The following is a 12,558-nucleotide window of genomic DNA, read 5'->3' on the forward strand; positions in this document are numbered from 1 at the left end:
TACCGATACTCTATGAAAAATTCAAAATTGAAGTGAAATGTACGTTTAGGTATGTATCGGTACGTATATCGGTATGTATCGATACGTATCGATATGTATCGGTACGTATCGGTGCGTATCGATATGTATCGACCGATACACACCGATACGTACCGATACGGTCATAAAATGGCCAAAATGGGTAATTTTTTAGAAAAACACAATTTTTTGAGGTGTTTTTGTTCCAAAGTTGCTGCCAACCATTTTTCTCTCTAACTAAAGTGGAAATCAAGGTTGGGAACAAAGATTTTACATTTATGGGACAATTACAAACCTTGGATTCTTAGTGCGATACTCTCAATTTACTGTTTATGCATAATACATGTTATATATAACTTTTTTTAACTATTTTTTTATGCAAATGTGTATAAAAAAGTGTTTCCTATTCATTTATGTGCGTATCTTTAGCGTATCTCCGATACGATACGATACCCTCCGATACGTATTTTAATTTTGGCCGACCGATACGACGACCGATACCGATACTTTAATCCTTGGTTCTGACAAAATATTTTCCAGAAGCAATTTAACAAAGTGATTTTCTATCTACATCATTCCTGTAAGTTTTCTTTTATTCTTTATTATATATAGTTTGTAGTTCGTTTTATAGCAGCTTCTCGTTCTATTCTCAGATCAAAGCCTACAGTCGTGCCTCTTGATTCTGTGAAATAGATCTAGTTAAGCAGCTTTATTATTGTTCTATTCATAATTAACCATGAGTGAGTAGTTCATCTCATCAAAAGAGTTAAGGGTATATGTGTGGTCAAGAAAAGAGCATTATGTATATATAATTTTATAATTTAGAATTGTAAATTCTAATATTACTCTTCCGAAATGATTGGAAGTAGGTTAAGGTCGAAGATCTTTCTTAAGGAGTGATTAGGACACTTGAACTCTGTATTATATCAGGAGTAGTGGACTGATATATAACCAGAGAGTAGTCTAAAGCTCTAGATCTAGATCGGTATCTAGTATCATTCAGACTAAGTAGCCTTATGACTATATTGCAAACTCTTCTAGTAATATTCCAAAAGAATAGGACCTTACGCTCTGGACGTTGAGCCAAGGAGGCCGTCTAAGTCCCAGTGAGCAGAACTCCTATGTGAGGGTATGAATCATGTTGGCAGGGCGTCCTACATGAATTAGAAGACTTGTAGTCCCTGGCTAAGTATTCCCCTAAAGTAAAAAGACCGTTTGAGGTAGCATTCCAAAAGAACTGGGCCTAAATTACTGTGTGTGTATCCCCGGTTGAAACCCAGTGTGAGGATCTGAATTAAGGTCTAAAAAAAAAAAAAATTTTTATAAGCTCTTTTTCGAAACCCTACAGAAAACCCTATACTCTTTTGATTTTCCTTTCCCTGTGCTCATCCTGTGCTCAACTCTCGATTTCTTTATGTAATTCTCGATTTTTTTTTCTATAATTTTCCTTTTGTGTCTTCCAACTGAACCGGCAGTCTCCGGCCTAAATTAAATTCTCTTTGGTATCAGAGCCGTGTTTATTTATAATTCTGTTTAATTTATAAAAAGTTTATGTTCTCAGTTTATTTGCATTATTTTAGCTTTATAGAATATCTCACTAGTGAATACAACATAATTTATCATTACGATTATTTTAGATTAGAATACTTAGATTTAAACTCTTTATATGTTATAGTTTCTGTAGAATATAAAGATTATTGTACTTCAATAATAGAATCTTCAGAAGAATTAAGGAATTTACCAGAATAAGTAAAACAAATTATTTTACAAAAAGCTAGATTAACTCCAGAAGAAATACTTAATAAATACAGAAGACAAATTTTAAGATATAATCAGTGGAAAGGATTACATAGAAACTATTATCCGTTATTAGCTTTACCAAGAAGCTTAACAAATGGACAGATTAGAATATTTAAATTTAGAAATACCTAAAGAAAAAACAGAAATAATCACAACTGATAGATATAAATTAGATTGCAGATTCAATATAAGACACAGACATAGATTACATAGTAATAATCCAGATCACATATTAGAAATAATAAATAGTTTAATAGACTTAAATATATCATTAACAGAAAGATTAAATCAGAACCAAGAACAGATAATTAAAGAATTAGAAAACCATAATTTTCTCAATTCTCCTAATACAAAAGATCTATCATCATATAAAGCTCAACAAAATTTAGACTATATTAACCAAAGTATTACACTACTATTAAAAAAGAATAAAACAAATCCTGAATCAAATAAGATTTTAACACAAGAAATATTATGATTGTCAAAAAGGATAAAACAGAAATTCCTGGAGATAACTAATAAGTTTGAAAGTAGAATTAAAAATCTTGAAGATTTATTGAAATTTTATAATAAATAAATATTGAGATTATACAAAAAGAGCAAAGGAGAATAAGAAATTTAAAACTATTGATGAGTTTAGAACCAGAGATAACAGAATTACGAAGCCTACTAGAAGATTATTCATTAGGATTATCTATAGAAAATCTAGGATTATCAAAATATAAACCAACAGCATCCCACGACCAAATATTAATAGTCCAAAATAATTTAATTATAATAGGATTAATAAAAATATTAAAAAAACTATAAGTAATAAATAAAAATAGTGAAATTTCTAAAGAATTATACGATATAGGACAAAAACTCAGTGGATTAAAGATATCTACATCAGGAGATAGTACCAAAGTCCCAAAAAAGTCTTTTAGTGGATGTTTTATACCAGCAGAAAAAATATTAGAAGAAAAACATTACAAGAAAATAATACAAGACCCCAGAATACAACCGATGATAGTATGATAAGAAGAATATTAAGAGGAAGAGGAAGTGGAAGTAATAGTAATAATGAAGATATAAGACTAGAAGAGGTGATAGATATAGAATCTGATATAACTAGATTCAGTACACAACAAGCTCGTATGATAGACCCAAGACAGTTATATGCACACAATAGATTTTTAAGAGATACTAGTTTGTTTTCAGGATATCAGGAGGTTACTCTATCTGTTGCAGATGATGAAGTAGAAACCATAGATGTAATAAGCCAAGAATCAATTAGGCAACTTCTAATAACAAATAAAAGATATTTTCATTTAGGATTATTTATAATAGGAATCAAAGGATTTGCAAGAAAGAAAGTAGGAACAAAAGTACTAATATGTTTAATAGATGAGAGATGGGATACTAAAACCCAATTAAAACAAGCCTTAATAGCTATGACAGAAGTAGATTTGTCTAATAATAAATCATTATATTATGTAGCCCCAGATTTTCAATTAAAAATAAAAGAATTACCTAAATATATAAAAATAAAAGTTATGACAAAAGGATATGAGTCATTCAAAGGAGATAATATCATTATGTGTATAGGATTAATAGGAAAAATAACAAATAACTCTACAACTAATTATAAAGTATCTATAGAATAAGTTATTGAAGGAATAGGATCAAAAGGAAGTAAATTATTAAAACCACCAGAAATAGACCCAACAATATTAGCAGGACAATAATGGAATTTAAATAGAATAACAGAAGATAGTGAAACAAATACAGTTTATGTACCAAGAAATATTTTAATATATCAAGATAGTAATAATAATTATAGGTTAAGATTTATAGATTATGAAACAAGACCAGGAGCTGAAAGTAGCTCAACAGATACTATAGATAATGAAGAAAGAGAAAGACTAATAAAAGATTTAGAAAACCAGAATATTACATCAGCTGTAATAGAAGATAGAATAATAACACAAGAAGAAATAAAAATATTAAAACAACATGATAAATATGGATTAATATGAACATTACTGTATAAAAGAAAATATGAAATAGAACTTACTAAAGAAGACAAAAGTAGACTAGAAAATTTAGCAATAGAATCAGAAATAATGACAGAAGATGAAGAATTAATTGATAGAGGAGATAGATTTATTATAAGAAAATCCATAGAAGAAGAAAATGAAAGTGTTAAAGATGAAATTAGTGAAATTAGTGAAATAGATCCTAGAATATTAATCAATGAAGAAATAAATGACAATGATAGTCTAGCATCTGACATAGAAGAATTACAAAATATAGAGGCTATGAATGAAGGAGGATATGATAATACAAGACCATATGGTCCTAATAACCCAAATATTTCATGGGGAAATAGACCAATATGGAAATTAGAACCAACAGAGATATGACAACCAAAAGATGATTTTAAATATTATAAACCTAAAGGGAAAAGATTACCAATAGAAGAACCAGTTACATTTGCTGATAATAAAGAATCCGGTAAAATACTAAACATAGGATATCATGATCCCCAAAAATTAGATTTAGTACTTGATATTTGAAAAAGTAAAGTTATAATTGTTTACAGTTTAAAGAACAAATGGAGGTTGATGAATTATATCAATATTTGGAAACATTTTTAGGAGAAACCATGAAAGCAAATTGGGAAAGATATAAGGTAGAATACCCAGATGAAATTAGAATGTTAAAAACTTTTGGACCAAATCCATATAATTTTGTTGATAAAATACATATGCTAACAACAGGGAAAGACCCTAATAGTACCATAATAGAACAACAGACAGAAGCCTTAGCACAGCTAGAAAGATTAGTTTTAACAGATTATAGATATGCAAAGAGTTTCTTAAAAGAATATTATTATTTTGCAAGTATAAGTGGAAATTATTTTACTCAGTCAGTAAAGGATAAATTATTTCAAAAATTACCAGGACAGTTAGGAGAAGAAATAAGACAAAAATGGCATCCTATAAATGACAATCCAGACAATGATAATATAGGTATCAGAATACAACATATTATAAAATGCTTAAAAGAAAAATGTATAACTATACAAATCCAACAACAATTTCAAAAAGAACAATATAATTTTTGTAAAGATATTTACGTTCCCCAACTATATGGGAAAGAAGGTAAGGATATTTATAGAAGAAAACAAAATGTAAAAGCTAGGCCACAAAGAATACAATATAGACCTAGATATCAAAGAAGAAGTAGTTATAACAATAGAAGACCTCAGAAGAGATACTACCTTAGAAGGTCAGATGCAAGAAGACCATTTTTGAACAAAGATCATCATGCTAGGATGTATGACCCAGATAGAATCTATAAGAGGAAGCTAAGATGCTTTAAATGTGATAGAGATGATCATTTGGCATCAAAGTGTCTAAGAAGGATAAATGATGATACAAAAAGATCTTTAGTGGTACAAGATTCAAAATGTTGTTTGATAGATGTTGAAGATGATATAAGTGATACAGAATCAATATATAGTATTGTATCAATAGAAATATTTAATCCAAATCTTGAAGATGAAAATGAAGAAGAAGAAATACCAAGTGTAATGCAACAATATTTAGAAAATATATGTGTATTAACAAATACATGTATAGAAAATAATCATCGATGGAAAAATGGATTAGGATCACATGATATAGCATGTAAAAAGTGTCAAGGATATCCATGGATAACAGTAAGATATCAATGTGAAAAATGTTTTGAAGAGAGATGTAAGCATTGCTTAGATAAATCAGAGGTTGTTCAGAAGATTGATGAGAAGATAGTAAAATTACAGGACAAAATAGTTACTAAGAAGATTGAGATTTTAGAAGACGAAATAACTATATTAAAGGCTCAACTAAAAAATAAAGAAGATCATAATCTAATGGTATTGGAAGAACCAAAAATAGAATGGATGGAGATAATTGAAAATGGAGGAATAAAACCAGAAAAGTCGACAAGAGGATCCTTAGGTTATGATATTTTTTCACCCATAGAAATAGTTCTATTACCTAATGATATTACAATAATAGACGTCCAAGTAAGATATTCCATTTCAGAAAAATATGGGATAAAACTATAAACAAGATCTAGTATGGCAGCAAGAGGAACAATGATAATAGGAGGAATATTAGACTCTGATTATGAAGATAATATTCATATAATAATAAGAAATTTTACTCAAATAGCACATACTGTAAAAACAGGACAAAAAATAGCACATGCTATAATACTATCAAATTATGAACAAGGACCTCATACAAAAAGAATAGGAGGATTTGGATCAACAGATAATAGACCTAGTAGTAGTAATCAAAATACAGAACATCAGGTGTTAGCCACTATAGAAAAACCAGAAATTGAAACATCCATATTCTGTCAGGTAAAAAACAGTTTAAATAATTTACAAACACTTTGTAGAATAAAAATAAATAAGAAAACAGTCTATTTAAAAGTTATAATAGATACAGGATGTACTAGTTCTATAATAAATCCAAAGTTTTTTGACCAAAATGATTTTGAAGAAACTAAGAAGCCAACAATAGCAACATCAGTAGATGGAATAGAAACTGAATATAAATATAGATTAAAACCAACCTCTATAAGCTTTAAAGATGTATGTGATAAATATTCAACAGATTATCCACTTAATGATGTATACCTAAGAAAATGTCCTTGGGATATGTTATTAGGATTAGGATTTATATTAGCACAATCAAGAGGATTATATGTTAATAAACATAGTATTATAATATTCAAAAATATAACACAAACACCAACCTATCCACCATATCAAAAACCTAAAAATAATGAAAAAATATTTGAAGAGTGTCCCTGTGATGTACCAGGACAATGTAAAATAAATAGAGAAGTAAAAAGTAATATTGAGATAACCCGAGAAAATGATAATAATTATGAAGGATTTGAAGAATTTGAAGAAATCAATTTAGAACAAGATCCAACAAACTTTGAAGATGGGATAAATCCATCATCAATTTTAGCAATTTTAGAAAATTCTAATAGTATTAAGAAAGCGATAGAAAGATTAGAAAAAATAGAAATAAGCCAAGATAAAAACCCTTTGAGACATTGGGAAAAGGATAAACCTACAATGATGTTAGAAATCATAAATACAAATTTAAAAATAAATTCAGGAGTACCAAAATATCATCAAATAGATTCAGAACAATTTAAATTACATATTAAAGAATTATTAGAATTAAAATTAATAAGAGAAGGGGCATCCAATGGTTGGGAGGGCCCAACCATACAACCCAACCGTTTGGATGTTCATTGCATCTCACCGCCTTATTGCAAACGATTTTGACGCCTCCAATTCATGTATCTGGGCGACCAAATCTTTGTATCCACCGGCCCAAAGCCAACGGGCCAATCAGACTATGATCATAGAATTGATTACTTACTTGATAACCAAAGGTCACTGGTCGTGGGGCCCATCGCACTCCATTATTTATTTATAGTTTACTTACCATCCCTTCTTTCTCTGTCTTTCTCTCTCTCTCTACCCTACAACTGTCTAACCCCTCTCTCTCTCTCTCTTTCAGTCTCAGCTGTTTGAGGGTCCATATAGGGGAGAGATTTTTGGTCCGGAGATTGTTGGATATCGCAAGTCTCGAAGACTTGAAGGCGAGGGAAAGCTACACAGGAGAAGATTGATTGGATTACAGGTTTTTTAAGGACTCAGGTTGAAATTTCATCTCTTCTGTCTGAACTTTGTCCTTCACGTATAATCTTGTACCTTTCTTTAGTTCTTGTGGTTGTGCTTTTGTTAAATTTTTTTTTGATTGGATTACAGGTTTTTTGAGGACTCAGGTTGAAATTTCATCTCTTCTGTCTGAACTTTGTCCTTCACGTATAATCTTGTACCTTTCTTTAGTTCTTGTGGTTGTGCTTTTGTTAAATTTTTTTTTCCAGAGGGGATTGAATCTTTGTAGGGTTTTATCTATGTTTAGGTCTGAATTTCGGCAATTTTGTTTGATCGGCTGGCTCTTTTTTTTCTTCTTAATTATCGGTTTTGTTTGATTATGCTGGTGTTGAATTCTTACTGTGTTTGTTTATTTGGATAGTTGTTGTTGGAGCTTAATTTATGGATAACAACAATTGGAGACCTACTCAAGCAGAGTCTAGCATGGATACCAGCGATTGGAGAAGCCAACTTCAACCTGATTCTCGACAGAGGATTGTGAATAAAATGTAAGATTTTTATTGTTGATGCATTGCTTGATATCCTGTTTTTAAGGAATCTGCAGATTTCATCTCCATACATGGGGTTTTGTATTTGCTTTGTTTATTTTTACTTAAATTTTTAAACTTCCTTCGTTAAAAAATAAAGGATGGAAAGCAAAGCATGTTCCCTTTTCTGGAAACTTTTTTCGGTTGAAATATGTAGGGTTTTGCATCGATGGACCATCTCCATTTGTTATTTTGTTCTTGAGTTAAAAGTCAGTTTGTATATTTTCTTCTCCTACAGAATTCCCTTTCGAAAAGCTCCAAGAGATTCTCCAGGATCTCGAGCTTCCTATTTTTTAAACAATTCCTGGATCATAGGCGATTAAAGCAGCTATCAAAGCTATGATTGTCAATCGATTAGGATTCTTCCCTCGGAATTGTGGGTCCTTCAACTCTCTTCCAAAGGGTAGACTGGAAGACGATGTCTGTGTGAGCACCTTTTTGAGTGTAAATTTGATGAGTTGCCTGAAAATTTTGTATCCTCTGCTGTTTTAATTATTCGTCAATTTATTAACTCATGTTTACTTTAGAAGTGTGTGAACTCATGTAATTGGCTGATAGTCCTGTCCTGATGAAGCATATATTTTTTGTTTGTATATATATTTAAGATAAACCATACAGCAGAATTATTAGCTAAATCTGCAGCCTCCTGTTAACAGAGTAAGAGCTGGTTGAGTATCCTTCCTATAATACGAATGAAGTCTGTTTTGGAGGTCTAATAAAGTTGAATTTTCTAATTGTTCCTTAGCTAATATAGTGGTTAAATTTAATAAGAATATTATGACTTTAAATTTCTTGAAACCTAAAACTGCAAAAGAAGAAGAAGATAAAAAAAAGCAGAAAGAAGTAAATCTAGTGGGCAATTGGTGGTCTGAAGGGGGAAAAAAAGATATTGTAGTTGGATGCGAATTGGGAATGGGATCATGGTTGTCATGACATCTAGGCAACCAAAGGCATTGGAGGGGGTCCAAACGCAAGGCGGCACTAACAAGGCGACCAAGGCGTGTGGTGTGTGGACACCTAGCGATGCTTTATCTCTGAATGGTATAGACCATTGATAAAGGTGGCATTATCCCTTACATCTAGATTTTGGAAATTGAAAATTATTCTTTTTTTTCTTCTGCGTGGGAAATGTTGGGGAGGCCTTTTGGTGGCACTTATTTATTATCTCGTGTGATATTTTGAGCCAAATCGCAAGCAAGAGTTGTCACTCTATTGAAGAAAGAGGTACCTTTTGATCACACACACATAAACATTCAACTAGGGGCAGTAATGAAGAGACTCAATTCTTCTGTTTCAAGAACTAGCTAAAGATCGATGATTATTAATTTGTTTAACTAGATTAACTACTCGCAATTATTGATTCTGAGCCTACGTTCACTTACAATGCTAATGCAACATTCTAGTGCAACAAAAGTTTTGGGAAACTGGTTTCTTCTTATTGGAGATCAAACCCATGAAAGTTTCCACAAGCTGACCTGCCAAGCTTGGGGGATCATTAATCAGAATGCCGACAAATGCACATACCACCCTCTTCTCTTGCATTGTTGCCCTTAGGCTGAATCATTCGGTGATGATTCAAGGAGTACTCAATTAATTTAACAGTCAGATCAGATATAACATTCGAAATCCACCAATCTGGCCACTGATTTATAGGCTAGGTTTGCTTGATGAGTTCATTTTCCTCTATTTTCCTGGTTAGCTAGCTTTTGTAGAACCAGAGAGCAATGCCCAAGCTCAAGCAAATTTTTTTTTTTTTCACTGGGGGTAGAAAGCAAATAAAGTTTTGGGATTCAGTGATTTTATGTCGGAATGTTGGCAAAAAAAATCCTTCTAAACCACGAATTAAGAAGGTAATTAAAAGTTTATCAGATCACAATTTTTTGAAGTAAAAAGGGAGAATGAAACATTGGAGTGGAGAAAGTAAAAAACCCAATAATACTTTATTTATTGACAACATCAAATATACATGTAGAGAGAGACTACAACATCAATTATAGTCTGTCGTTACAACCATGTGGCTTATTTGTAGTGGTGTGTCAGGTTGACAGCTGGCACTTATTATAATTAGTCATACCCCGTCAATATTTTTGCATGGATCCTCAGGTTCATGCTTGCTTGGAATCTCCATGTAGTCAACCACATTAAGTACAAGCTAGTGAACAACAAAACCCCACCCCACCAAATTTCTTGTCGCACACAAATCGAGAGATTGCAGCCATTTGGATCGAATAAAGATACGCAATTCAGCTGTGTGTATACTTTCATCATCATTAACAATGAAACTGCAAAATTAACATTTTTCAATATTGCATCACCAACACAAATAATGAAAATTTTAAGCTATCATTAATATTGCAAACCATAATGAACAGAGAGCTATGAATATATAATTGGAAGTGATGGAGAATAATAATAGAGCAAACCTAACAAGACAAGGATGATGGCAAGAATGAAGGAGGAGGTACATGAAAACTTTGCCATTACTTAAGCTAATCCTCTTTGATGTTGAGTGCTTTTTGGTTAGTTCCTTCCCTGCTTATGGCGAGTGGTATTTGTAGAGAAACTTTTGAAGCTCCTAAGATGAAGTCAGAATTGGACGGTTTATGGTTGAGGCTTAAGTTCAGCTTGGCCAGGGCCTCTCATCTTATACAGTTTGAGAGGACCGTCCTCTAAGAAGTAGGTTCAGTTCTCAATCAAAGCCTTGAAGAGACGAAGTTCCAGCACCGCTTGCCTTTACAAGACAACCATTAGTGCACTAGGAATAAAAGTATGTTGTGTACTTTTTGATTTCATAACCAAATCTAGATGAGTGAGTGTCAGAAAGAGAAAGGAAAAGGTATACCTGGTGCACGAGGCTCCTTCATGAGTTCATGTGTGAGGTGGGGGTGGGGGGGAGAGAATTACGCAGCCTTACCCCAAGAATATCGAGAGGTTATTTGAAATGAGAGAGAGAGAGAGAGAGAGATGATTTTCAAACAAATATTTTCATGTGGTAATCGAGCATTGTGTACTTTGCCACATTAAAATATAATAGCGTCGGTACGTAGATGTTCCTTATGAAAAAGAACTCCTCATTGAAGCCTAAATCGTTGCCAAACAATCAATGCAGGAGAAGAAAGGAAGGACACCCATAGATGGCTCCGTCAAGATGCTTGATAAAAAAAAAAAAAAAAAGAAAGTACCTAGACCTAGACCTAGAAGAGTTATTTTCTCCATGATAAATTTTAGGGAGAGGGTTTCCTAAAAGGCGGTATAGCTTCTGCATGAATCCGAAGACCAATGGTAGCACATGTGGAAGCATAAACACTGGTTGGATTTCAAATTTCAATGGGGGTGGAACAATTATTTCACCTATTCCTATGTCTAGGTGTAGAGGACATGCTACCTTCTAGGCTTTTCTTTTTCTAAAATTTGACCCAATTTATTTTGAATTTATCATCAACTTCAAATGTATTTATTTTTGTTTTGGTTCGGCATCTATTTTTATAATTCCCAACCTTAACACATTTATAGCAAACAAGTGCTTTATGTTTGGCGCTTTTAGCCTATTTCGCACCTTCTGTCCAAATAACTGTACCAACTTGAGTGATCGAAAACTCGTTCTTTCAATTCTTTCATGTTCAAACAAAGATTGATGGATCGAAACATTATCTAAAAAATCTTTGAGTCTTTTTGTTTGGAAAAAGAGAAAGAGTCGAACTAAGGTATCCATGGTTCATTATTTAGCCACGAGGACTAGAACTGAAAAACTATGAAAACTAATTTACTTCCCAACCACAGAAAAATGTTGTATGGCAAGCTACTTTATTAATCTTATCTTTATGGATGTGGGATGTGTGTGATTGAGTGAGTACTACATACGAGGTATGAACAAGTACAAGGGAATGGAATTAGTTGAAGAATTGATATGACGAATGGGCTAACCAAACAGTGAAGGAAGGAGTGATTGATGAATCTTACACTAATTAGTTAGTAGTAACAGTTCACCTTCAGAGCATTTTGATAGAGTGGAGGGTATAGGGGCAGGAAGCAAACAAAGGACTCCGAATAAGAAGGGTTTATACCATTCATATTCAACCTTGTTTGAAGAAGATGTATAATTTAGGACAGTTTTCTTTCACTAGGTGGTGAGGTTCACCACTCCATCCTAAGGTTCACAAACCACTATAGTATTTTAGTACCTTCCCAAAAATACCCCCCTGGTTCGCATCCAAAGCCCCCATGATGAATGAATTTCCATTCACCTTGATCTTAGCTAGGAAACATTGTCCGTTAGTTAATACCTCTTTATATATTTCTACATCAGAATAGGTAAAAATAGTTTGACATAGCCTGTTTAAAATAATTCAAAACATTTGCAATTATTATAATGTAACTAACTTAAAATTTTAACAAAAATATCGTTAATTAAACTTTGTCATGTTGATTCTTTATTTTCCCCTACAAATTCAAGGAATTTGATTGGAAGTGAAG

The 12,558-nt window shown here is 32.2% G+C and overlaps 1 protein-coding gene and 1 long non-coding RNA gene across 6 annotated transcripts in view; one reads left to right on the forward strand and one right to left on the reverse strand.

The window, feature by feature from the left end:
* The first annotated feature begins 7,339 nt into the window (after nucleotides 1-7,339).
* LOC122088307 (mediator of RNA polymerase II transcription subunit 15a) overlaps nucleotides 7,340-12,558 on the forward strand; it is a 64,012-nt gene continuing 58,793 nt past the window's right edge. For 2 of the 5 annotated variants that reach the window (XM_042657521.1, XM_042657520.1), the window contains exons 1-2: nucleotides 7,340-7,537; nucleotides 7,920-8,046. In XM_042657521.1, coding sequence (XP_042513455.1) covers nucleotides 7,940-8,046 — 107 coding nt within the window. In that variant the 5' untranslated portion in view covers nucleotides 7,340-7,537; nucleotides 7,920-7,939. Of the gene's footprint in view, nucleotides 7,578-7,630; nucleotides 7,706-7,919; nucleotides 8,047-12,558 lie in introns of those variants that run through there. The other 3 variants (XM_042657517.1, XM_042657518.1, XM_042657519.1) reach the window with 3 other exon arrangements.
* On the reverse strand, nucleotides 10,000-10,623 carry LOC122088310. The gene is made up of 2 exons (XR_006143039.1): nucleotides 10,509-10,623; nucleotides 10,000-10,367 (listed from the first exon to the last, which is right to left on the reverse strand). It is a non-coding gene; the product is annotated as an uncharacterized LOC122088310 (long non-coding RNA).

Source organism: Macadamia integrifolia, chromosome 9 (genome assembly GCF_013358625.1).
Source record: "Macadamia integrifolia cultivar HAES 741 chromosome 9, SCU_Mint_v3, whole genome shotgun sequence".
NCBI classification, from domain to species: Eukaryota; Viridiplantae; Streptophyta; class Magnoliopsida; order Proteales; family Proteaceae; genus Macadamia; species Macadamia integrifolia.